This window comes from Procambarus clarkii, chromosome 14 (assembly GCF_040958095.1).
Source record: "Procambarus clarkii isolate CNS0578487 chromosome 14, FALCON_Pclarkii_2.0, whole genome shotgun sequence".
Taxonomy (NCBI): domain Eukaryota; kingdom Metazoa; phylum Arthropoda; class Malacostraca; order Decapoda; family Cambaridae; genus Procambarus; species Procambarus clarkii.
In genome coordinates, this window is record NC_091163.1 from 6,665,798 (window position 1) to 6,693,151 (window position 27,354).

The window sequence follows — 27,354 nt, forward strand, 5'->3', positions numbered from 1 at the left end:
GTGATACGTGATATGTGAGGAGCTGTCCACATGACACAACATGGCACATGGTAGTTAAGATTTGACACAGCTGGGGGGGGGATGATAATCACCCTTGGAAGGAGTAGAAATATTGACATCGGCAGCTGAGAAATTTGAAGCGAGGTTCCTCTAGGTCTAAATCTACCAGTCAGCATTTCGTCTCGGGGTCTAGCATGCTCTAGTCCAAGGCGGCAGCGAGGAGATGTTGTGTACACACACATGTTTTTTGAAAGAACCACTTGAACGAAAAGGACAAATTGCACTGCTGGAAAGATTTTGCATGCCCAAATGTAGAAGACGAAGGAGATGTGCCAGATAATTTTGTGGAAAATTGTTTGCCCGAAACGCTATGCGTATTAGTGGCTTTAGGTATTGTATGTTGTAGCTCTATCTATAAATCCAACATTATGTTTGTAACTCATCTTCAATAAAAAGTGCCATGTATCTGGATAGATGATATTACACTGCAAGTGGTTCTTCCAAAAACTGTATATGATAAATCTAGACATGTGATAAACATGAACCATGATCGTATAGTCAGTCTACTTGGTAGAATGAAGCAATCTTCGTCAACTCAAAAACAAAAAAAAAAGGATAAAAAGTTCATTACATACGAATCTAAGATCAATTTGGTGCAACCTGTATAAGTATTTCCTCCTAATGCAGCTCGGTAAGCATATTATAGGGTCAAAAACTTACAAAGTTGACCAGACCACACACTAGAAAGTGAAGGGACGACGACGTTTCGGTCCGTCCTGGACCATTCTCAAGTCGATGACTTGAGAATGGTCCAGGACGGACCGAAACGTCGTCATCTCTTCACTTTTTAGTGTGTGGTCTGGTCAACATACTTCAGCCACATTATTGTGACTCCTCGCCTGCTTACTTACAAAGTCGTCCTTCTTGGCTTTTGCTTTAGGAAGAGCCCAGCCATACTCTTACAACTATCAATGCAGATAAAGTTATGACAAAAAATTGGAATGGAAACGATGGTTTAAAAAAACCAAACATGCCAATAATAATATTATAAGTGCTAATATATATATATAAATGTATTGTGGCTAGCAGATGTGTATTGGTTGCTGGCGGCACTCTAGGTAATCATGCTCTCAATACAGGCCTATATACTCCAGGGCAAGTTACCTGTTGATGCATGAAAATAAAAATATGCATGTTAATGCATATAATTCTCATATAATTATAAGAATTAGTTGCATAATTCTCTTAGGGCCACCAAACTTGCTACTGAACATTGTTTTAATTGCCATTATTAGCTTGCAAATGATGTATCTTAATAGTCATTTTAAGTAATCATATAAATCCTAAAGCTTTATATAACACAAATAAAACATAAACATGTAATTAACCTGAATGTTATAACATTTGAAAAGTTATAAATTTAGCCAAATTAAAGGTATCTTCATTTAAATAAACCTAATAAGAAGAGATAATTATTGTCTGGTTATATCACTTGAAACACCTATACACTACATTGTCTGAACTTGTTTAACAAATAACAAACTATCATATATATATATATATATATATATATATATATATATATATATATATATATATATATATATATATATATATATACAGTATTCAAACTTGATACATTCAATTAGATTTTTCCTGCATACTACTGGTAATTTTGATCTCTAATTTGGGTTCAATACTGATGGCTATGCATTTCATCAAATTATTTTGTATTTCACTATATATATATATATATATATATATATATATATATATATATATATATATATATATATATATATATTATTAAATATGACCGAAAAAGTAAGATTAATAATTCTAACACGAATTTTCTCAATCTTTCGTACATTTCTTTTCACTGTTGGAGGTAAATCAAAAATCAATTCTCCAAAATTCATTTTTATTTCTAGTCTGACGCGACACGAGCGCGTTTCGTAAAACTTATTACATTTTCAAAGACTTTAGTTTACAAATACACAACTGAATAGAACTTACGCATCTCCGATTTTATATCTACATTTGAGTGAGGTGGATGGGGTGAGGTGGCATTAATAGGGTATTAATTTCATCAACACAAGACAGAACAAGAGGTGGCATTAATAGGGTATTAATTTCATCATTGTTGATGAAATTAATACCCTATTAATGCCACCTCTTGTTCTGTCTTGTGTTGATGAAATTAATATTTCATCAACATCATTTAAATTAATTTCTATTCAGTTGTGTATTTGTAAACTAAAGTCTTTGAAAATGTAATAAGTTTTACGAAACGCGCTCGTGTCGCGTCAGACTAGAGATAAAAATGAATTTTGGAGAATTGATTTTTGATTTACCTCCAACAGTGAAAAGAAATGTACGAAAGATTGAGAAAATTCGTGTTAGAATTATTAATCTTACTTTTTCGGTCATATTTAATAATATATGTCTACAGGAAAGACTGCTACCAAAATATACTAATATATATATATATATATATATATATATATATATATATATATATATATATATATATATATATATATATATATATATTGTATATTTACCTCTAACTTTTACCGTTCGTAAACAAATTTACATTTTAAACCTATGAAACGCCAATTCTTAAATTCTTATACAAAACGTGGCCAAACCCAGCATAAACATACAGGACAAACACTGGAACCCCTACTATCACACATCAGAATTTAACTATAGACCATCTCTATAGTTAAATTCTGGACTTCGTGTTGCATTCCGCAAGCCTCTTCTGTTCTGGGTTGTTGCCCCATTTGCGAGTCGACTGTAATGTTTGATGTAATTACCTAAGTGTAATAGGTAATTACACTTAGGTAATCACATTAAACATTCCAGTCGAAGCACAAATGGTGCAACGACCCAGAATAGAGAAGGCCTGCGGAATGCTGCACAAAGTTTAGAACTTAACTATAGAGATGGTCTGAGAAAAGTCCACTAAACTGGAATGCAAGAAACTGTAGGATAATGAGGGGTTGGAAACAAGGTGGGGAGGCCACTGAAATGATACAAGGTGAATAAAAGAAAATGCTTGAGTTGAAAATGAAAATGGTGGTATGGGATTAGGGAGTGACATCAACAAAGCACAATATTAGACTACAGATTCAATCTGCCCTCTCGAATAATACACCGTATTTTGATGGTACTTGCAGATGAGACAACAGTTATGAGGAAGATTCACATGATGAAAGTTTTCAAAAGAAACTGGCAGAAGACCCGACTGATACTCAAATTCCGCAAGCACACCCATGGCAGTATAGCTAGGTAAGTACACACACACACACACACACACACACACACACACACACACGTCAGAAGGAACTTTTTCAGTGTCAGAATAGTTAACGGATGGAATGTATTAGGCAGTAATGTGGTGGAGGCTGACTCCATACACAGTTTCAAATGTAGATATGATAGTGCCCAATAGGCTCAGGAATCTGCACACCAGTTGATGGACAGTTGAGAGGCGGGACCAAAGAGCCAAAGCTCAACCCCCGCAAATACAAAGAGGTGAGTACAAATAGGTGAGTACACACACACACACTCACATTCGCAAACAGAGTGGTAGACGGTTGGAACAAGTTAGGTGAGAAGGTGGTGGAGGCCAAGACCGTCAGTAGTTTCAAAGCGTTATATGACAAAGAGTGCTGGGAAGACGGGACACCACGAGCGTAGCTCTCATCCTGTAACTACACTTAGGTAATTACACACACACACACACACACACACACACACACACACACACACACACACACACACACACACACACACACACACACACGTACGTGTGCACAGAGGCCAAGTAAACAAAGGCATTAACCTTGAAAGTGAAGGTCTCGTTGAAGACAGGGTTTAGTGTCTTGCGATGCACTTTTGTCTCAAACTTCTTCTTCTTGTCCGGCAATAAATACACCTGTAATATAATTAGCAGTATTATTTGTCTTGAAGGGAACATTTTTAACAATAGCAAATGAGAAAATCAGTTGAAGCCATGCCGAGGATTCGAACCCGGCACTCTAGGTACTCCCAAGCACACACATATTTAAATCATTGCATCACACCAAATGACAAACAATATGCCAATTTACTCCACCAAACATGCAATACAATTTTTTATTTGATCCATCTTCAGGTATTTTATATATACAGGTATATTATATATATATATATATATATATATATATATATATATATATATATATATATATATATATATATATATATATATATATATATAAAATATAATATGCGATGCTTTTCTCTAAAGTAAACCTTAGCGTCATTAGACTCAGATTGGACAGCAGATAAAAATGGGCAAAGACAGAATTATATTCCATTTGAGTAACATGAGAAGTGAGAGGGGGGGGTGTTGCCCTGACAAGGGGGGGCCTTAATAATCTTGTGCTGCATTCTCACTGCTCATCTGCTCATAGTTTCTCCTAGACTTCGAAGGCGTGGCATTGTTAGGATTAAGGTATCTTGTAGGATTAAGTCCTACAGACGTTAAGTGTAGCATGTTTTGAGCAGATGCTCTTTTTGTTTATAACACTGTAAATAGTAAGTTATGTAACATATACCTGTGACGTCATTGTTGTTGTTGCTTGAGAATAAACTATGAGTGGACGGAGATTGTTTCTCTTCCGACCTAAACGTAACAAGCATTCTGGAGAAATCCATTTGTAAACACACAATCATGACAAAAATAATGGGGGAAGGGGGCATTAAAAGATGGGTCGACTATGATAGCACTGACCTTGACATAGGGGTCACTGGTGCCACCCATGTCCAGGGCAGGTAGTTCCTCACACTGAATCGCCGTTACACTCAGACTGTTGGAGTTGAAGTCGTACTCGAGCTACAAGAGAATAACAAGCGTGGAACAGCTGTGTATAATTTAACATAATATGGTGATCGCCCATCAAACTAGACTCAAATATATAACATAAGCAATCGACTTGAGAATGGTCCAGGACGGACCGAAACGTCGTCGTCCCTTCACCTTCTAGTGTGTGGTCTGGTCAACATACTTTAGCCACGTTATTGTGACTCATCGCCTGCATAACATAAGCAACTTGTGTTATGTTCTTAAAAGAATAATGATACATTGCAGTAAATGAATAAAACAAACATTAAGCAATAACAACGTATTGGTCTATGTATAATGGATAATTTATCATTATATCTGATGAATAAGAATGTTATGTAAGAAAAGTTATTCAAAGAACGTGAAGGCTACACGTGCAGGAGCGTTCTGGAGTATGGGTTACAAGAAGACCAGAGATAAGAACACGTGGTGAAGTCTAAGAACACATGATGGAGTTCCTATATGTGGATACATCGTGTCCCATCCTATGGGACACGATGTAAGACATACCAGTCCCGGTGTGAACGTGACGTATTGAAAAATAAAGATAACGAATGAAACAAAAGTTTGTGGTTGATCACTTTGATCAGTAATTAAACAGCAGATACAGGAAGTAGAGACAGTACACGAGAGAAGTAGGAGGGAGGGCGGTAAGTAGCGGAAGTAGAGACAGTACTCGAGTAAAACAAGAATGATGGTTGTGGGGACGGGGGATTAATAGGGAAGTGAAGGCATTGATAGGACACAAGGTGGCGCTCTGAGCTACAATACTGTAGATTAGATGTTTACCTTGAAGTTTAGACGACCTAGCTTCTCTTCACTTTTCTTGCTCTCTCCTTCCTCGGCGATGTCTTCAGCATTCTCTGTTAGCTCCTCCATGTCGGCCTGCCGATCGACAATATTTACTGAACTATATACTAGTAACTAGAGGTTCGTACGTTAATGGAAACTGGAGCCTCTAGTGACTAACATTACTGTGTGAACAAGGTGCTGGAAGTAGAGTTCTCAAGCACCTATGAACATCATATGAGTAGACTCATTAATCAGCTTTAAACCTCAACTTCTTGTATACACTCGGTTATAACTCAAAATTATATATATATATATATATATATATATATATATATATATATATATATATATATATATATATATATATATATATATATATATGTCGTACCTAGTAGCCAGAACGCACTTCTCAGCCTACTATGCAAGGCCCAATTTGCCTAATAAGCCAAGTTTTCATGAATTAATTGTTTTTCGACTACCTAACCTACCTAACCTAACCTAACCTAACTTTTTCGGCTACCTAACCTAACCTAACCTATAAAGATAGGTTAGGTTAGGTTAGGTAGGGTTGGCTAGGTTCGGTCATATATCTATGTTAATTTTAACTCCAATAAAAAAAATTTACCTCACACATAATGAAATGGGTAGCTTTATCATTTCATCAGAAAAAAATTAGAGAAAATATATTAATTCAGGAAAACTTGGCTTATTAGGCAAATCGGGCCCTGCATAGTAGGCCGAGAGGTGCATTCTGGCTACTAGGTACGACATATATATATATATATATATATATATATATATATATATATATATATATATATGTATATATATATATATATATATATATATATATATATATATATATATATATGTATATATATATATATATATATATATATATATATATATATATATATATATGTATATATATATATGTATATATATATATAATATATATATATATATATATATATATATATATATATATATATATATATATATATATATATATATATATATATATACACGTAACGGTGGGTCTAACCTTGTCTTTGTAAGCCGAGCCCAAGAGCTGGACACTCTTCATGTCGGCGCCCTTTCCATCCTTGCCCTTCTTGGTGCGTCTCTTCTTGAAGCATCGTCGGATACAGCAGAAACAGATGGCAAGGATGACGATGCCTACACCTGTTACAGACAAGCACGGTTAGTTACCGCCTTACACACCTGTTGCAGACACACCTGGTTGCTGTTAAATTGCACCTGCTACAGACACACGTATTAACTGCCAATATAAACCTGTGCCTCACTCACCCTGCACTTACAAGAGTTGATTGTATGCAGTTGTGGCTTAAGCAGTTGTAACTAAGGGTAGTGTTGTTGTTCCGAAGGTGTTAAACTCTAGGGTCGGTGCCCACCAGGTTTCATTTACTGAGTGGTGGCCCGTTCTTAAGGCTCCTGCGAGACACATCCGTGAGACACAATGCGACACCAGTTCTACCCATTCCAGTGACACCTGAGTCACATTCCACCGATTCCAGCGACACCTGAGTCACATTCCATCCATTCCAGCGACACCTGAGTCACATTCCATCCATTCCAGTGACACCTGAGTCACATTCCATCCATTCCAGCGACACCTGAGTCACATTCCACCCATTCCAGCGACACCTGAGTCACATTCCATCCATTCCAGCGACACCTGAGTCACATTCCATCCATTCCAATGACCCAAGACTCACGTTCAGACATATAACAACAATCCCATACACACTGTTTTCTTTCCAGACCCATTCCAGCTCATCCAGCTTCATCCCCTCGTGTCATCCAGCTTCACCCGTCGTGTCATCCAGCTTCACCCCTCGTGTCGGAAAGCCGACACTAACATAATAACCGCCATAAGATGTTGTTAATTTACTTCAGTTATACAGTAAAGGAATTACAGAAAATGGGATATCCCATGACCTAACAACATATTTATTTAACAACACACGTATATCTTAAAACACCAGTCTAGATATTAGAATGAATAAAAAAGTGTTCTTTATGACTGGATCTAATATAATTATCAATAAAACTACAGTCTACCTCCCTGAAGTCAATATAAAAATAGAAATTGGAACCATATATTCTGAGACACAGCTGACTCCAGAGTAGATTGTAAACAAAACAGAGAGGGGTTCCTCGTGTGTTATTTTTAATGACGCACATCACTTCAAAGACTCAAAATTAGAAGTCTACCAACAGTGAAACTGCCCCAGCAACCTCACTAACAACGGGAGTACCTTTATATTCGTTGTGAATACTTATCTATGTTTAGAAGGCCTGATAATATTAGATTCATTTTAGTTACGCACAGAGGCAACAGCCCCCAATATGGGTAAGCTTAGTTTACCCATTATAACTGCCCAAATTTCATGTGTCACACTTATACTTTACATGTTATTGTCAGTTTTTTTGCGGTGTAACTTGTTGGCAGGTAAATCGTGATCCCATGAGAAATTTGGTGAAGTGAAGAAATCCCGACTGCCGAAGCAGGCCATAACAACTTTAACAGATAAGAGCTTACAGCTATACTAACCCAGTTTTACAATATAACATTTTATAAAACTAACACACAATAATTTTATAGTTTATTCGAATTATCAATTACTTGATTAATAGACTATGTAATATAACCCCCTCCCCCCTCCCAACTATATGTACAAGTAAACACCTAGCAGGATAAACTTTTAAAGTACAGTCTACTTTTTAAAGTAATAAGATAATAAAATAAATGAAAAGTAAATTAAAATATATAAAAAATCAATTTTTAAACATTTAAATTAAAAACAAATCCTTGCCTGATAGCAAAATACCCCACACCTCGTGTCATCCAGCGTCACCCCTCGTGTCACCCAGGTTACAGCCATCTGAGCCACACCCCCACCCCATCTATATTCCAGCCCTCTGAGTCACACCCCACATTCCAGCCCTCTGAGTCACACCCTTTCCACATTCCAGCCCTCTGAGTCACCCTTTCCACATTCCTAGCCCTCCAAACCACATCTACATTAATGCCGTACTTACCCCCCCCACACCCCCCCCCCCCTCCCCCAAGCCCCAACCAAATTGAACTTACCCACAAGGATGGCAATGAGGCCCTCCACCGGCATACCCATCTTCTGGGCCACTATGCCCGCGGTCTCCATGAACTCCTCTTGGAACTTCTCCCCCGAGGACATGGTGGTGGAAGCCGGGGGCACCTCCTCCGCCTCGGGCACAGCTGTCGGGGGCATCAAGAGTGTCAGTAGGGCACTTTATACCCCCCCCCCCTCTGTCGGGCACGGAGCAAGGCGTGAGGGTGTGTGTGTCAGGAGACAGGGAAGGTGCGGGGGAGGAAGAGTCGTGTGTGTCAGTGTAAAGATGATATTAGTGGAGGGCAGAGGGGGGTAGGGGAAGTTTAGAGTAAGCTGAGGGTGGTAGGGAGACTATAAGAGTCGACAGGGGGAAGTATATAGTCACCCTGGGTGGCAGAAGGCAGGGGACTATAGAGTTAGCAGCGGTGGTAATGAACTATAGAGTCAGCAAGAGTGGAACGGGGACAGTAGAGTCGGAAGGGATATGGGAGTATCGAGTTTGCAGGAATGGAAATATAGAGTCAGCAGGGGGGGGGAGAATCATCGAGTGAGCAGGGGTAGAAGTATAGAGTCAGAAGGGGCTTGGAGAGGAACTATAGAGTCAGCAGGGGTGGCCACATTGTGACCTACACACATGATGGCCAATATAATCATACTGAGCATTAACACATGTGAATGATATATAAAGATGAGTATAAGTGAGTGCAATAAAACAAACACACACACACACCAAGGACCATGCATATAAGACCAACAAACATAAACAAAGAAAAAGAGGACAAGCATAGCATACAAAGAGTCAAAGAAATACGAGTTAAAGAATAAAGCACAATAATACAAAAATACAGTATGATAAAACTATAATTATTATGACTAAGAAAAAGGCGTTACAGTCGAGGGAGGCAGCAAGATGAGTGGCAGTGTGTGTGGCGCCGCGAGGCACTCTGCTCCTGCACGCTCCGACCTGGCACCAAGCTTTGCTAGCTTCCAACACCCGCAACTACACCCACCTGCCTGGTCCCTACACCCGCACCACCTGCCTGGTCCCTACACCCACACCACCTGCCTCTCCACACCCACCTGCCTGGTCCCTACACCCACACCACCTGCCTCTCCACACCCACCTGCCTGGTCCCTACACCCACACCACCTGCCTCTCCACACCCACCTGCCTGGTCCCTACACCCACACCACCTGCCTCTCCACACCCACCTGCCTGGTCCCTACACCCACACCACCTGCCTCTCCACACCCACCTGCCTGGTCCCTACACCCACACCACCTGCCTCTCCACACCCACCTGCCTGGTCCTTACACCCACACCACCTGCCTCTCCACACCCACCTGCCTGGTCCCTACACCCACACCACCTGCCTCCCAACACCCACCTGCCTGGTCCCTACACCCACACCACCTGCCTCTCCACACCCACCTGCCTGGTCCCTACACCCACACCACCTGCCTCCCAACACCCACCTGCCTGGTCCCTACACCCACACCACCTGCCTCCCAACACCCACCTGCCTGGTCCCTACACCCACACCACCTACCTCTCCACACCCACCTGCCTGGCCCCCACACCCACACCACCTGCCTGGTCCCTACACCCACACCACCTGCCTCTCCACACCCACCTGCCTGGACCCTACACCCACACCACCTGCTTCTCCACACCCACCTGCCTGGACCCTACACCCACACCACCTGCTTCTCCACACCCACCTGCCTGGACCCTACACCCACACCACCTGCTTCTCCACACCCACCTGCCTGGACCCCACACCCACACCACCTGCCTGGCCCCCACACCCTCACCACCTGCCTGGCCCCCACACCCTCACCACCTGCCTGGCCCCCACACCCTCACCACCTGCCTGGCCCCCACACCCACACCACCTGCCTGGCCCCCACACCCTCACCACCTGCCTGGCCCCCACACCCTCACCACCTGCCTGGCCCCCACACCCACACCACCTGCCTGGCCCCCACACCCTCACCACCTACCTGGCCCCCACACCCTCACCACCTGCCTGGCCCCCACACCCACACCACCTGCCTCCCTACACCCACACCACCTGCCTCCCAACACCCACCTGCCTGGTCCCTACACCCACACCACCTGCCTCTCCACACCCACCTGCCTGGCTCTTACACCCACACCACCTGCCTGGCCCCTACACCCACACCACCTGCCTGGCCCCCACACCCTCACCACCTGCCTGGCCCCCACACCCACACCACCTGCCTGGCCCCCACACCCACACCACCTGCCTGGCCCCCACACCCACACCACCTGCCTGGCCCTCACACCCACACCTGCCTGGCCCCCACACCCACACCACCTGCCTGGCCCCCACACCCACACCACCTGCCTGGCCCACACACCCACACCACCTGCCTGGCCCTCACACCCACACCACCTGCCTGGCCCCCACACCCACACCACCTGCCTGGCCCCCACACCCACACCACCTGCCTGGCCCCCACACCCACACCACCTGCCTGGCCCCCACACCCACACCACCTGCCTGGCCCCCACACCCACACCACCTGCCTGGCCCCCACACCCACACCACCTGCCTCCCCATACCCTCACCACCTGCCTGGCCCCCACACCCACACACCTGCCTCCACTAACCAGGGTTGTAGTGATAATCATGCCCAAAATGCTCTTAAAGATTTCAAAAGTTCAAACCTTTTAAGATTTAGATTTTCACGTCCAAATTGTCTTTCTGTTTCTGATCTTGAAACTTAGAAGATTCCAATGATGAGGTTCTTGGCGCTCCTGAGCCTAAGTTCAACGAACTTAGTAGTGCATTACATCCTTAATCTTCCTTTCTTTAAGTTCCCAATCGTATTTAATCCACATATCTTTATGCTCCAGTCCTGAAGGCTCTTGTGTGTTCTTAAAGTACTTAACATGAAGTTTTGAAACATCAAAACTTTAAATCTTAAAACTTCCAGAATCTTCCAGTTCGGAACTTGACGTTCCAGAATCTTCCAGTTCGGAACTTGACGTTCCAAAATCCATTCATACTTCGAATATTAAAGAACTTAAAAGAGTATTAATCTTCGTGTAATAAAGCTTCAGATATTGAAGTTCCAGACGTTAGTTTCAGATATTAAAGCTTCATATATTAAAGTTATATATGTTAAGAGCTTCAGATATTCAAACTCCAGATGTTTAGGCTACAGAACCCAATGGGCAGAACAAAAAGCTTCAGTTTCTAAGCGTTTATGTAACGAAGCTTCAGCTTTTCAAATTGAAACTGATGTAGAAACTTCATATTTTGAAACTTCCGATGATCTTCAAGTTTCAGCTGTCCAAAATATCTTAATTTCCAACATACTTGAACATATATATATATATATATATATATATATATATATATATATATATATATATATATATATATATATATATATATATATATATATATATACAAGACTTTGCAGCATCGACAGCATGCATGCTGAATCGTTTCATGAAGGAGACAACTGCGAGTTAAACAAGCCAATTGGCACGCAATCAGTACAATCACACACACACCGCACGCAAGAGCCAAGTGGCGCTCAGATCAACACACACATAAGAGTAGAGAGCGCTGGGATGGTGAGAGCGGCCAGTAACGAGCGCTGAGCAACGGGTGCTAAAGGCGCTCAGCGCTCACGTCCAAGGCTAGTGAGCGCTGGCGCCACAGATACTCATCTCGTGCCTGGCCACCAGCCTCCTCCACCACCACACGCAAGATGCTGAGATCTGGCACAAGAGCGAGCAGGGAGTAAAATGAGTGAGTGTGTGTGTGTGTGTGTGTGTGAGGGAGGGAGGGACGCCTCTCTCTCTCCCTCGTTACTCACCGCTCGCCAGCGTCACCGCCTCCGTCAGTTCTTACAGAAAAAATAAAGAGAAAATAAGTAAGTTTATACGTAGAATAATCACCAACCATACAGACATGAAAATCCACATAAACACACACACCCACACACACACACACACACACACACACACACACACACACACACACACACACACACACACACACACACACACACACACACACACACAAGATGTAACAAGTTTCACGTAGTTCAATAACAAGATAACAGCTACCCATCAAAGAGAAGGCTGGGGTGACTGCATGTTCCTAAACTGGCAGAAAGTCTTCGGCACTTCCCTCCCACATTTGTGACTCAATGTGCAAGGGTACGCACAGCCAGTTGGTCCCGGGTTCGATTCCCGGGCAGCGCGAGGCATTTGGGAACCTTTCTTTACACCTGATGCATCTGTTCACCTAGCAATATGCTCGATCCGGCAAACTCAACAAGGTGAGTACACACACACACACACACACACACACACACACACATTCAATGCTCGATCCTGCAGACACAAATAGGTGAGCACACACACACACACGCACATATATGTATGTGTATACTATATACATACACATATATGTATGTGTATACTATATACATACACATATATGTATGTGTATACTATATACATACACATATATGTCCATATAAAGCTCCATAAACCATACGTCGCTTTATCGGGTCCAAATTCAGACGGGGAAGGGGAGGGAGGATATTTTTGTCCTGGTGAAATTTAGATTTCTTATATATTAGTGAGAAGTTTTTAGTCTCGTGTGAGATTCACAGAGAAGGTTGAAGCACACAAGCCAGAGGGATCCATCACAGTCTTCTTGACCCAGTGTCTGATCATCCAGGAAGAGGAGGAGGACGTACGGTGTATGAGCATGACCCACTATACGTGTGTTGTACATGTTCTATACATGTACCATATGTGTATTATTACACATACCGGTACCATACACGTATTATACATGTTCTATACACGTATAATATACCTATACATGTTCTATACATGTACCATACTCGTATTATACATGTTCTATACATGTATTATACATGTTTTATACACGTACTATACACGTATTATGCATGTTTTGTACACGTACCATACACGTATTATGCATGTTTTGTACACGTACCATACACGTATTATGCATGTTTTATACACGTACCATACATGTATTATGCATGTTTTATACACGTACCATATGCATACACATACACATACTATACATGTATACTATACACGTATGGTACATGTGATATACATGTACTATACACATACTATACATGTAATATACCTGTATATACTATATGCAACACTGATAATCGTTTCAGTCACGGAAATCACATAATAATAATAATAATAATAATAATAAATCAAACACAAACAAACCAATACGGAACAAGAAACAAGTGTGGTCACTACAAAAAATAGAATATACAAACTACTGGTGCTATAGGTAACAGGTGAACACAGGTGAGTCAATTAGTAAATGAGAGATGTGCAGGTGAACACAGGTGGATTAATTATTACAGGTGAACACAGGTGAGTCAATTAGTAAATGAGAGATGTGCAGGTGAACACAGGTGGATTAATTATTACAGGTGAACACGGGTGAATCAATTAGTAAATGAGAGATGTGCAGGTGAACACAGGTGGATTAATTATTACAGGTGAACACGGGTGAATCAATTAGTAAATGAGAGATGTGCAGGTGAACACAGGTGGATTAATTATTACAGGTGAACACAGGTGAGTCAATTAGTAAATGAGAGATGTGCAGGTGAACACAGGTGGATTAATTATTACAGGTGAACACGGGTGAATCAATTAGTAAATGAGAGATGTGCAGGTGAACACAGGTGGATTAGCACATGAGAGATGAACAGGTGAACACAGGTGAACCTGGACTACCTGAATCTAGTTATATTAATAAATCGTTCTATGTTTTTGGTTCGTGTCTGTTTGGATGCTATTTGTTTATGTTTGTATGTGTTTGTGGCTCTTTGTGACTCATGTCTGTGTCTATCTCTGACTCATGTCTGTGTCTATGGCTGTCTCTGACTCATGTCTGTGTCTATGGCTGTCACTGACTCATGTCTGTGTCTATGGCTGTCTCTGACTCATGTCTGTGTCTATGGCTGTCTCTGACTCATGTCTGTGTCTATGGCTGTCACTGACTCATGTCTGTGTCTATCGCTGCCTCTGACTCATGTCTGTGTCTATGGCTGCCTCTGACTCATGTCTGTGTCTATGGCTGTCACTGACTCATGTCTGTGTCTATCTCTGCCTCTGACTCATGTCTGTGTCTATCGCTGCCTCTGACTCATGTCTGTGTCTATGGCTGTCACTGACTCATGTCTGTGTCTATCTCTGCCTCTGACTCATGTCTGTGTCTATCGCCGCCTCTGACTCACGAATAAGTTTGAGGAATGAGACGTGGAAGCGTTGTGTTAGCAAGTTCAGTTAAGCCATAAGATATGTGATTTCGAAAGCTTTGTGAGAGGCTGTAAGCTTAGAGGTGGTAAGCTTAGCGGTGAGTGGACTGATACTGCCACTGGGGTTAATACTTGAGGTGTGACTAGCTGCTGAATTATGCCTTGTACTTGAGTGTGTTGTGGTTGTTGAGTGTGTGTTGTGGTTGTGGAGTGTGTGTTGTGGTTGTGGAGTGTGTGTTGTGGTTGTGGAGTGTGTGCTGCTTCTCTGCAACATGTGGGTGTTCGTCAGTGTTGCTTCTCTGCAACATGGAAACATTAGAGTGTTCACTATCATATTGAACACTAAACTAATATTTAATGTTCTACTTCGCCAGAGCCTAGAGTTAAAATACATGTCAATAATATATACAAAGATTGAATAAATAATGCAAAAAGTAATGAAGATGTGAACAAGAACACAGTGTTCTTGTCAAGAAGGAAGCAACGGTAGTGAAGGTGTGAACAAGAACACAGTGTTCTTGTCAAGAAGGAAGCAACAGGTAGTGAAGGTGTGAACAAGAACACAGTGTTCTTGTCAAGAAGGAAGCAACAGGTAGTGAAGGTGTGAACAAGAACACAGTGTTCTTGTCAAGAAGGAAGCAAGAGGTAGTGAAGGTGTGAACAAGAACACAGTGTTCTTGTCAAGAAGGAAGCAAGAGGTAGTGAAGGTGTGAACAAGAACACAGTGTTCTTGTCAAGAAGGAAGCAAGAGGTAGTGAAGGCGTGAACAAGAACACAGTGTTCTTGTCAAGAAGGAAGCAAGAGGTAGTGAAGGCGTGAACAAGAACACAGTGTTCTTGTCAACAATGAAGCAAGAGGTAGTGAAGCCGTGAACAAGAACACAGTGTTCTTGTCAACAATGAAGCAAGCGACAAGGAGCACAACTAAACACAATCTACTTACCAACTCCCTCCGTGATGTTCTCTAAAACAATGAAAACAAGAAACAAACAAATTAAAAGTGTGCATTGGTGCATCTATTGTGCAGGACACGTAACTACGACCACTGGTTACTACGACCACTGGCTGTAACGACCACTGGTTACTACTACCACTGGCTGCAACGACCACTGGTTACTACTACCACTGGCTGCAACGACCACTGGTTAGTAGGACCACTGGTTACTACGACCACTGGTTACTACGACCACTGGCTGTAACGACCACTGGTTACTACGACCACTGGCTGTAACGACCAATGGCTGTAACGACCACTGGTTACTACGACCACTGGTTACTATGACCACTGGTTACTACGACCACTGGCTGTAATGACCACTGTTTACTACGACCACTGGTTACTACGACCACTGGTTACTACGACCACTGGCTGCAACGACCACTGGCTGTAACGACCACTGGTTACTATGACCACTGGCTGTAACGACCACTGGTTACTACGACCACTGGCTGTAACGACCACTGGTTACTATGACCACTGGTTACTACGACCACTGGTTACTACGACCACTGGTTGCAACGACCACTGGTTGCAACGACCACTGGTTGCAACGACCACTGGTTGCAACGACCACTGGTTGCAACGACCACTGGCTGTAACGACCACTGGTTACTGCGACCACTGGTTACTACGACCACTGGTTACTACGACCACTGGCTGCAACGACCACTGGTTACTACGACCACTGGCTATAACGACCACTGGTTACTACGACCACTGGCTGTAACGACCAATGGCTGTAATGACCACTGGTTACTACGACCACTGGTTACTACGACCACTGGTTACTACGACCACTGTTTACTACGACCACTGGTTACTACGACCACTGTTTACTACGACCACTGGTTACTACGACCACTGGCTGTAACGACCACTGGTTACTACGACCACTGGCTGTAACGACCACTGGTTACTACGACCACTGGTTACTACGACCACTGGCTGTAACGACCACTGGTTACTACGACCACTGGCTGTAACGACCACTGGTTACTACGACCACTGGCTGTAACGACCACTGGTTACTACGACCACTGGCTGTAAAGACCACTGGTTACTACGACCACTGGTTACTACGACCACTGGCTGTAACGACCACTGGTTACTACGACTAAAAGCTGTGCAGTGCACGGTGCTCTACCACCACCACACTGGTGCACCACCACCACCACCACACTGGTGCTCCACCACCACACTGGTGCACCACCACCACCACCACACTGGTGCTCCACCACCACACTGGTGCACCACCACCACCACCACACTGGTGCTCCACCACCACACTGGTGCACCACCACCACCACACTGGTGCTCCACCACCACACTGGTGCTCCACCACCACACTGGTGCACCACCACCACCACACTGGTGCTCCACCACCACCACCACACTGGGGCTCCACCACCACCACCACACTGGTGCTCCACCACCACCACCACACTGGTGCTCCACCACCACCACCACACTGGGGCTCCACCACCACCACCACACTGGTGCTCCACCACCACACTGGTGCTCCACCACCACCATACTGGTGCTCCACCACCTCCACACTGGTGCTCCACCACCACACTGGTGCTCCACCACCACACTGGTGCTCCACCACCACACTAGTGCTCCACCACCACCACACTGGTGCACCACCACCACAACACTGGTGCTCCACCACCACCACCACACTGGGGCTCCACCACCACCACCACACTGGTGCTCCACCACCACCACCACACTGGTGCTCCACCACCACCACCACACTGGGGCTCCACCACCACCACCACACTGGTGCTCCACCACCACACTGGTGCTCCACCACCACCACACTGGTGCTCCACCACCACACTAGTGCTCCACCACCACCACCACACTAGGGCTCCACCACCACCACCACACTGGTGCTCCACCACCACCATACTGGTGCTCCACCACCACACTGGTGCTCCACCACCACCACACTGGTGCTCCACCACCACACTGGTGCACCACCACCACCACACTGGTGCTCCACCACCACTACCACACTGGGGCTCCACCACCACCACCACACTGGTGCTCCACCACCACACTGGTGCTCCACCACCACACTGGTGCACCACCACCACCACGCTGGTGCTCCACCACCACCACCACACTGGGGCTCCACCACCACCACCACACTGGTGCTCCACCACCACCATACTGGTGCTCCACCACCACACTGGTGCTCCACCACCACCACACTGGTGCTCCACCACCACCACACTGGTGCTCCACCACCACCACACTGGTGCTCCACCACCACCACCACACTGGTGCTCCACCACCACACTGGTGCTCCACCACCACCACACTGGTGCTCCACCACCACCACCACCACACTGGTGCTCCACCACCACCACCACCACACTGGTGCTCCACCACCACCACCATACTGGTGCTCCACCACCACCACACTGGTGCTCCACCACCACCACCACACTGGTGCTCCACCACCACACTGGTGCTCCACCACACTGCTGATTCCACCACCACCACCATACTGGTGCTCCACCACCACACTGGTGCTCCACCACCACCACACTGGTGCTCCACCACCACACTGGTGCTCCACCACCACACTGGTGCTCCACCACCACACTGGTGCTCCACCACCAAACTGGTGCTCCACCACCACCACACTGGTGCTCCACCACCAAACTGGTGCTCCACCACCACCACACTGGTGCTCCACCACCACCACCACCACACTGGTGCTCCACCACCACCACCACCACACTGGTGCTCCACCACCACCACACTGCTGATTCCACCACCACCACCATACTGGTGCTCCACCACCACACTGGTGCTCCACCACCACCACACTGGTGCTCCACCACCACCACACTGGTGCTCCACCACCACCACCACCACACTGGTGCTCCACCACCACCACCACCACACTGGTGCTCCACCACCACCACACTGGTGCTCCACCACCACCACACTGGTGCTCCACCACAGTGGTGCTCCACCACCACCACACTGGTGCTCCACCACCACACTGGTGCTCCACCACCAAACTGGTGCTCCACCACCACCACAGTGGTGCTCCACCACCACCACCACCACACTGGTGCTCCACCACCACCACCACCACACTGGTGCTCCACCACCACCACACTGGTGCTCCACCACAGTGGTGCTCCTCCATACTAAGGAACCTAAACTAGTGATCCAGGTAATAATTTATTGCTTTCTAATGTACAATAAACTAGTGATATATACAGGCATAACAACACATCATGTGAGCGGTAGTCATCAGAGGTGAAGGAAGTGTACCGCCCTGCACTATCCTTTCCAGTAGTACCCAGCGGTACACAGGATGGTACAGAAGGGTTCAGTGTGGTACACAGGGGTGTAGGGTGGTACAGAGGGGTGTAGGTACGATACAGAGGGTGTAGGGGCGGTACAGAGGGGTGTACGGTAGTACAGAGGGGTGTAGGGTGGTACAGAAAGGTATATGGTGGTACAGAGGGGTGTAGGGACGACACAGAGGGGTGTAGGGTGGTACAGAGGGGTGTAGGGTGGTACAGAGGGCTGTAGGGACGGTACAGAGGGGTTTAGGGTGGAACAGAGGGGGGTAGGGACGGTACAGAGGGGTGTAGGGTGGTACAGAGGGGTGTAGGGTGGTACAGAGGGGTGTAGGGTGGTACAGAGAGGTGTAGGGTGGTACAGAGGGGTGTAGGGTGGTACAGACGGATGTAGGGTGGTAAAGAGGGGTGTAGGGTGGTACAGAGGGGTGTAGGATGGTACAGAGGGCTGTAAGGACGGTACAGAGGGCTGTAAGGACGGTACAGAGGGGTGTAGGGTGGTACACAGGGGTGTAGGGTGGTACACAGGGGTGTAGGGTGGTACACAGGGGTGTAGGGTGGTACACAGGGGTGTAGGGTGGTACAGAGGGCTGTAGGGACGGTACAGAGGGGTGTAAGGACGGTACAAATGGGTGTAGGGTGGTACTGAGGGGTGTAGGGACGGTACAGAGGGGTATAGGGACGGTACAGAGGGGTGTAGGGTGGTACAGAGGGGTGTAGGGACGGTACAGAGTGGTGTAGGGTGGTATAGGGGGTGTAGGGTGGTACAGAGGGGTGTAGGGTGGTACAGATTGTTGTAGTGACGGTACAGAGGGGTGTACGGTGGTACAGAGGGGTGTAGGGACGGTACAGAGTGGTGTAGGGACGGTACAGAGGGGTGTAGGGTGGTACAGAGGGGTGCAGGGTGGTACAGAGGTGTGTAGGGTTGTACAGAGGGGTGTAGGGTGGTACTGAGGGGTGTAGGGACGGTACAGAGGGGTGTAGAGTGGTACAGGGGGTGTAGGGTGGTACAGAAGGGTGTAGGGTGGTACAGAGGAGTGTAGGGTGATACAGAGGGGTGTAGGGTGGTACAGAGGGGTGTAGGGTGGTACAGAGGGGTGTAGGGCGACACAGAGGGGTGTAGGGTGTTACAGAGGGGTGTAGGGTGGTACAGAGGGGTCAACCAATCAACCAGTAGGGTGGTACAAAGGGGTGTAGGGTGGTACAGAGAGGTGTAGGGTGGTACAGATGGGTGTAGGGGTGGTACAGAGGTGTAGGGTGGTACAAAGGGGTGTAGGGTGGTACAGAGGGCTGTAGGGCCGGTACAGAGGGGTTTAGGGTGGAACAGAGGGGGGTAGGGACGGTACAGAGGGGTGTAGGGTGGTACAGAGGGGTGTAGGGTGGTACAGAGGGGTGTAGGGTGGTACAGAGAGGTGTAGGGTGGTACAGAGGGGTGTAGGGTGGTACAGAGGGGTGTAGGGACGGTACAGAGGGGTGTGGGGTGGTACAGTTGGATGTAGGGTGGTACAGAGGGATGTAGGGTGGTACAGAGGGGTGTAGGTTGGTACAGAGGGGTGTAGGGTGATACAGAGGGGTGTAGGATGGTACAGAGGGCTGTAAGGACGGTACAGAGGGGTGTAGGGTGGTACACAGGGGTGTAGGGTGGTACACAGGGGTGTAGGGTGGTACAGAGGGGTGTAGGGACGGTACAGAGGGGTATAGGGACGGTACAGAAAGGTGTAAGGACGGTACAGAGGGGTGTAGGGACGGTACAGAGGGGTGTAGGGTGGTACAAAGGGGTGTAGGGACGGTACAGAGGGGTATAGGGACGGAACAGAGGGGTGTATGGACGGTATAGAGGGGTGTAGGGTGGTACAGGGGGGTGTAGGGTGGTACAGAGGGATTTAGGGTGGTACAGAGGGGTGTAGGGACGGTACAGAGGGGTGTAGGGACGTACCGAGGGGCGTAGGGATGGTACAGAGGGGTGTAGGGACGGTACAGAGTGATGTAGGGTGGTACAGAGGGGTGTAGGGACGGTACAGAGGGTGTAGGGTGGTACAGAGGGGTATAGGGACGGTACAGAGTGGTGTAGGGTGGTACAGGGGGTGTAGGGTGGTACAGAGGGGTGTAGGGTGGTACAGATTGTTGTAGTGACGGTACAGAGGGTGTAGGGTGGTACAGAGTGATGTAGGGTGGTACAGAGGGGTGTAGGGACGGTACAGAGGGTGTAGGGTGGTACAGAGGGGTGCAGGGTGGTACAGAGGTGTGTAGGGAGATACAGAGGGGTGTAGGGTGGTACAGAGGGGTGCAGGGTGGTACAGAGGTGTGTAGGGTGGTACAGAGGGGTGTAGGGTGGTACTGAGGGGTGTAGGGACGGTACAGAGGGGTGTAGAGTGGTACAGAGGGGTGTAGGGTGGTACAAAAGGGTGTAGGGTGGTACAGAGGAGTGTAGGGTGATACAGAGGGGTGTAGGGTGGTACAGAGGGGTGTAGGGTGGTACAGAGGGGTGTAGGGCGATACAGAGGGGTGTAGGGTGTTACAGAGGGGTGTAGGGTGGTACGGAGTGGTGTAGAGACGGTACAGAGGGGTGTAGGGTGGTACAGAGTGGTGTAGGGTGGTACAAAGGGATGTAGGGACGGTACAGAGGGGTGTAGGGTGGTACAGAGGGGTGTAGGGTGGTACAGAAAGGTGTAGGGTGGTACAGAGGGGTGTATGGTGGTACAGAGGGGTATAGGGTGGTACAGAAGGGTGTAGGGTGGTACAGAGAGGTGTAGGGTGGTACAGAGGGGTGTAGGGACGGTACAGAGGGGGTGTAGCGTGGTACAGAGTGGTGTAGGGTGGTACAAAGGGATGTAGGGACGGTACAGAGGGGTGTAGGGTGGTACAGACGGGTGTAGGGTTGTACAGAGGGGTGTAGGGTGTTACAGAGGGGTGTAAGGTGGTACAGAGGGGTGTAGGGTGGTACAGAAGAGTGTAGAGTGGAACAGAGGGGTGTAGGGTGGTACAGAGGGGTGTAGGGTGATACAGAGGGGTGTAGGGACGGTAGAGGGGGGTGTAGGGACGGTTCAGAGGGGTGTAGGGTTTTACAGAGGGGTGTAGGGACGGTACAGAGAGGTGTAGGGTGGTACAGAGGGGTGTAGGGTGGTACAGAGGGGTGTAGGGTGGTACAGAGAGGTGTAGGGTGGTACAGAGGGGTGTAGGGTGGTACAGAGGAGGTGTTGGGTGGTACAGAGGGGGTGTAGGGTGGTACAGAGGGGTGTAGGGTGGTACAGAGGGGTGTAGGGTGGTACAGAGGGGTGCAGGATGGTACAGAGGGGTGTAGTTACGGTACAGAGGGGTGTAGGGACGATATAGAGGGGTGTAGGGTGGCACAGAGGGGTGTAGGGTGGTACAGAGGGGTATCGGGTGGTACAGAGGGGTGTAGGGTGATACAGTGGGGTGTAGGTTGATAAAGATAGGTGTAGGGACGGTACAGAGGGGTGTAGGGTGGTACAGAGGGGTGTAGGGTGGTACAGAGGGGTGTAGGGTGGTACAGAGGGGTGTAGGGTGGTACAGAGGGGTGTAGGGTGTACAGAGGGGTGTAGGGTAGTACAGAGGGGTGTAGGGTGGTACTGAGGGGTGTAGGGACGGTACAGTGGGGTGTAGGTTGTTACAGAGGGGTGTAGGGTGGTACAGAGGGGTGTAGGGTGGTACTGAGGGGTGTAGGGACGGTACAGTGGGGTGTAGGTTGTTACAGAGGGGTGTAGGGTAGTACAGAGGGGTGTAGGGTGGTACAGAGGGGTGTAGGGTGGTACAGAGGGGTGTAGGGTGGTACAGAGGGGTGTAGGGACGGTACAGAGGGGTGTAGGGTGGTACAGAGGGGTGTAGGGACGGTACAGAGGGGTGTAGGGTGGTACAGAGGGGTGTAGGGTGGTACAGAGGGGTGTAGGGTGGTACAGAGGGGTGTAGGGTGGTACAGAGGGGTGTAGGGTGGTACAGAGGGGTGTAGGGTGGTACAGAGGGGTGTAGGGTGGTACAGAGGGGTGTAGGGTGGTACAGAGGGGTGTAGGGTGGTACAGAGGGGTGTAGGGTGGTACAGAGGGGTGTAGGGTGGTACAGACGGGTGTAGGGTGTATGGTTCACCTGGTTCCTCTGGTGTGAGGGTGTCGGGCGTGGTGCCCTCGGGCGCCGCGCTGCGTCGAAGCCTCATCCTGGCAGCCGAGCCTGAAACATCACCATATTGTCACTATCAACCCATTGTCACCATCACCATCACTATCTACATGCCGCTGCACCGCCATCACAGTCACCAGACTCGATCATCATGAACATTACTCTCTCATCATCACCCGCGTCATTCTCAATATAGTTTCTCACCATCATCACCACTTTCAACATTCTTCATCAACATTATCATCACCATCAACATACGCTTGCATTATTATCACAATCACTATGCTCTGTCATCATCACTATACTCAGTCACCATCACTATCAACATGCTCTATCATCATCACTATACTCAGTCACCATCACTATCAACATGCTCTATCATCATCACTATACTCAGTCACCATCACTATCAACATGCTCTATCATCATCACTATACTCAGTCACCATCACTATCAACATGCTCTATCATCATCACTATACTCAGTCACCATCACTGTCAACATGCTCTATCATCATCACTATACTCAGTCACCATCACTATCAACATGCTCTATCATCATCACTATACTCAGTCACCATCACTATCAACATGCTCTATCATCATCACTATACTCAGTCACCATCACTGTCAATATGCTCTATCATCATCACTATACTCAGTCACCATCACTATCAACATATTCCATCTTCATCATCATCATCACATCCCTCACCATCATTAGCCTCACAACAGTGAAGTCTATGGTCAATAATTCCCATTTTCTATATGTTGGAGTTATCAGCAATAAGGAAATAACACCTAAATTGTGGGCCTGACGGCTGAGTGAACAACGCTCGGGATTCGTAGTTTAAAAAAATTCGGCTGATTCATTGACAGTTCAGAGGCGGGCCCCAGAGCTCAACCCCCGGAAGCACAACTAGGTGAGTACCTGCTACCTAGGAGCAAAAATTACATTCATACACGGAATTACATTATAGAAGTAGCAAGCACTATCATTATAGAAGTAGCAAGCACCATCATTATAGAAGTAGCAATCACCATCATTATAGAAGTAGCAATCACCATCATTATAGAAGTAGCAAGCACCATCATTATAGAAGTAGCAATCACCATCATTATAGAAGTAGCAAGCACCATCATTATAGAAGTAGCAAGCACCATCATTATAGAAGTAGCAATCACCATCATTATAGAAGTAGCAAGCACCATCATTATAGAAGTAGCAATCACCATCATTATAGAAGTAGCAAGCACCATCATTATAGAAGTAGCAATCACCATCATTATAGAAGTAGCAAGCACCATCATTATAGAAGTAGCAATCACCATCATTATAGAAGTAGCAAGCACCATCATTATAGAAGTAGCAATCACCATCATTATAGAAGTAGCAAGCACCATCATTATAGAAGTAGCAATCACCATCATTATAGAAGTAGCAAGCACCATCATTATAGAAGTAGCAAGCACCATCACTATAATGATAGCCATCACCATCATGATAAGAGTCATCACCATGAGGGTGGAGGTTTAGAAGTAGTGTGGTGTCAGTATCCTGGTGATATATATATATATATATATATATATATATATATATATATATATATATATATATATATATATATATATATATATATATATATATATATATATATATATATTATTAAATATGACCGAAAAAGTAAGATTAATAATTCTAACACGAATTTTCTCAATGTTTCTTATATTTTTTTTCACTGTTGATGGTAACTGAAAAATCAATTTTCCAAAATTCATTTTTATTTCTAGTCTGACGCAACACTTGAGCGTGTTTCGTAAAACTTATTACATCTTCAAAGACTTTAGTTTACACACACACAACTATAACTGAACAGAGTTTAAACATCTTCGATTTTATACCTGCATTTGGGTGAGGTGATATGTTACAACAGTTTTGGATGAGGTAAAAACAAGCTTTCAACACAAGACAGAGCACGAAACAATGGGTATAATATTTTGTAAGTTAAAGGGAAGAATGGAAGTAACTGCAAAGGGCCTATTGGCCCATATTTCTTGATGCTTCTATATTGGTGCGGAGTCTTGAAGTGGGTAGAATATAGTTGTGCATTAATTGGCTGTTGATTGCTGGTGTTGACTTCTTGATGTGTAGTGCCTCGCAGACGTCGAGCCGCCTGCTATCGCTGTATCTATCGATGATTTCCGTGTTTTTTGTTAAGACTTCTCTGGTGATGGTCTGGTTGTGGGAAGAGATTATATGTTCCTTAATGGAGCCCTGTTGCTTATGCATCGTTAATCGCCTGGAAAGAGATGTTGTTGTCTTGCCTATATACTGAATTCTTTGAGGCTTACAGTCCCCAAGTGGGCATTTGAAGGCATAGACGACATTGGTCTCTTTTAAAGCGTTCTGCTTTGTGTCTGGAGAGTTTCTCATGAGTAGGTTGGGCGTTTTCTTGGTTTTATAGTAGATCGTCAATTGTATAAAAAAGTGAAAAAAAATATAAGAAACATTGAAAAAATTCGTGTTAGAATTATTAATCTTACTTTTTCGGTCATATTTAATGATATATGTCTACAGGAAAGACTGCTACCAAAATATACTAATATATATATATATATATATATATATATATATATATATATCCCCAATACTGAAGCGAGTCCAGTCACACTCTGCTAACTTTATCAAGAAGTTTCTCCATAAACTTGCCTGAAAGTGTCAATATCAGCCCCGTGACGAACCCCCATGAGATATAAAGTTTCTAGATATAGTTATAACTAGAGTATTGATTTAGTTTCAAAGTTTAAAGTTTATACACATATACTGAACACTGTAGCGGATCTATATATCAAAGAGATAAGGTGAGCTGCCCTACCCTTCTGAAACGTCCAATTATACACTACTCATCTCCTACTGTTATTATAATCTACAAGAACATTGACTCGCCGACACCAAAACGGAACATCTTGAAAGAAACAAATGTGATATATGCCTTGACGTGATCACTTGGGGAAGCGGGGAGGGGGCTATAAGCTCCAGGGATCTCAGTATATAGGTAAGACAATAACTCTTCCGTGGCGTGTGACAGGGAGCGAGGCGCCATCACGGCACATGTGGTGTTTACACACCCACACCATCACCAGAGACATCCTCACAAACAACACTTGAAATAATCGACAGATATAACAATGGAAGATATGAGCGGCAACCATTTGCACGACACACACACACACACACACACGCACACACACACACACACACACACACACACACACACACACACACACACACACACACACACACACACATACACACACACACACACACACACACATACACACACACACACACACACACACACACACACACACATACACACACATACACACACACACACACACACACACACACACACACACACACATACACACACATACACACACACACACACACACACACACACACACACACACACACACACATACACACACACACACACACACACACACACACACACACACACACACACACACACACACACACACACACACACACACACACACACACACATACACACCAGCCAGCTATAACACCCGGTAACACATCTTCGAGAACAAGGTATAAAGTCCGTCAAACTGCCCCATCAATCACTGAAACACAGGACATGTGTAGGCTGTAGAACCTACCCTATCAATTCCTTTAAGAATCTTGTATGTGGTGATTATGTCCCCCTTAACTCTTCTGTCTTCCAGCAACGTGAACATAT

General features: G+C 45.8%; 2 protein-coding genes and 1 long non-coding RNA gene across 8 annotated transcripts in view; 2 read left to right on the forward strand and 1 right to left on the reverse strand.

Moving 5' to 3' along the window:
* The window catches only part of LOC123772151 (uncharacterized), a 41,064-nt gene extending 37,222 nt beyond the window's left edge, over nucleotides 1–3,842 (forward strand). The window contains exon 3 of the long non-coding RNA XR_006774628.2: nucleotides 3,186–3,842. This is a non-coding gene — a long non-coding RNA (uncharacterized lncRNA). The remainder of the gene's footprint in view (nucleotides 1–3,185) is intronic.
* Syt1 (Synaptotagmin 1) overlaps nucleotides 1–27,354 on the reverse strand; it is a 76,695-nt gene that overhangs the window by 32,199 nt on the left and 17,142 nt on the right. For 4 of the 6 annotated variants that reach the window (XM_045765136.2, XM_045765122.2, XM_069324289.1 and 1 more), the window contains exons 2-9: nucleotides 23,559–23,639; nucleotides 16,069–16,089; nucleotides 12,664–12,693; nucleotides 8,808–8,951; nucleotides 6,735–6,874; nucleotides 5,687–5,782; nucleotides 4,787–4,888; nucleotides 3,854–3,946 (exon numbers count right to left, since the gene is read on the reverse strand). In XM_045765136.2, the coding sequence (XP_045621092.1) occupies nucleotides 3,854–3,946; nucleotides 4,787–4,888; nucleotides 5,687–5,782; nucleotides 6,735–6,874; nucleotides 8,808–8,951; nucleotides 12,664–12,693; nucleotides 16,069–16,089; nucleotides 23,559–23,625 (693 nt within the window). In that variant the 5' untranslated portion in view covers nucleotides 23,626–23,639. The remainder of the gene's footprint in view (nucleotides 1–3,853; nucleotides 3,947–4,786; nucleotides 4,889–5,686; nucleotides 5,783–6,734; nucleotides 6,875–8,807; nucleotides 8,952–12,663; nucleotides 12,694–16,068; nucleotides 16,090–23,558; nucleotides 23,640–27,354) is intronic. The other 2 variants (XM_045765146.2, XM_045765156.2) reach the window with 2 other exon arrangements.
* Nucleotides 23,699–25,124, forward strand: LOC138364675 (uncharacterized). Its single transcript, XM_069324649.1, has 2 exons — nucleotides 23,699–23,720; nucleotides 24,568–25,124. Exons 1-2 carry the CDS (start codon nucleotides 23,699–23,701, stop codon nucleotides 25,122–25,124), a joined length of 579 nt encoding a protein of 192 aa, XP_069180750.1.

Bases quoted from the DNA above. Each gene is read 5' to 3' on its own strand.
- LOC138364675 (XM_069324649.1), top strand. From the start codon at position 23,699: ATGCCGCTGCACCGCCATCACA. The intron at 23,721-24,567 runs GTCACCAGACTC...ATTACATTATAG, and splicing joins GCCGCTGCACCGCCATCACA to AAGTAGCAAGCACTATCATT.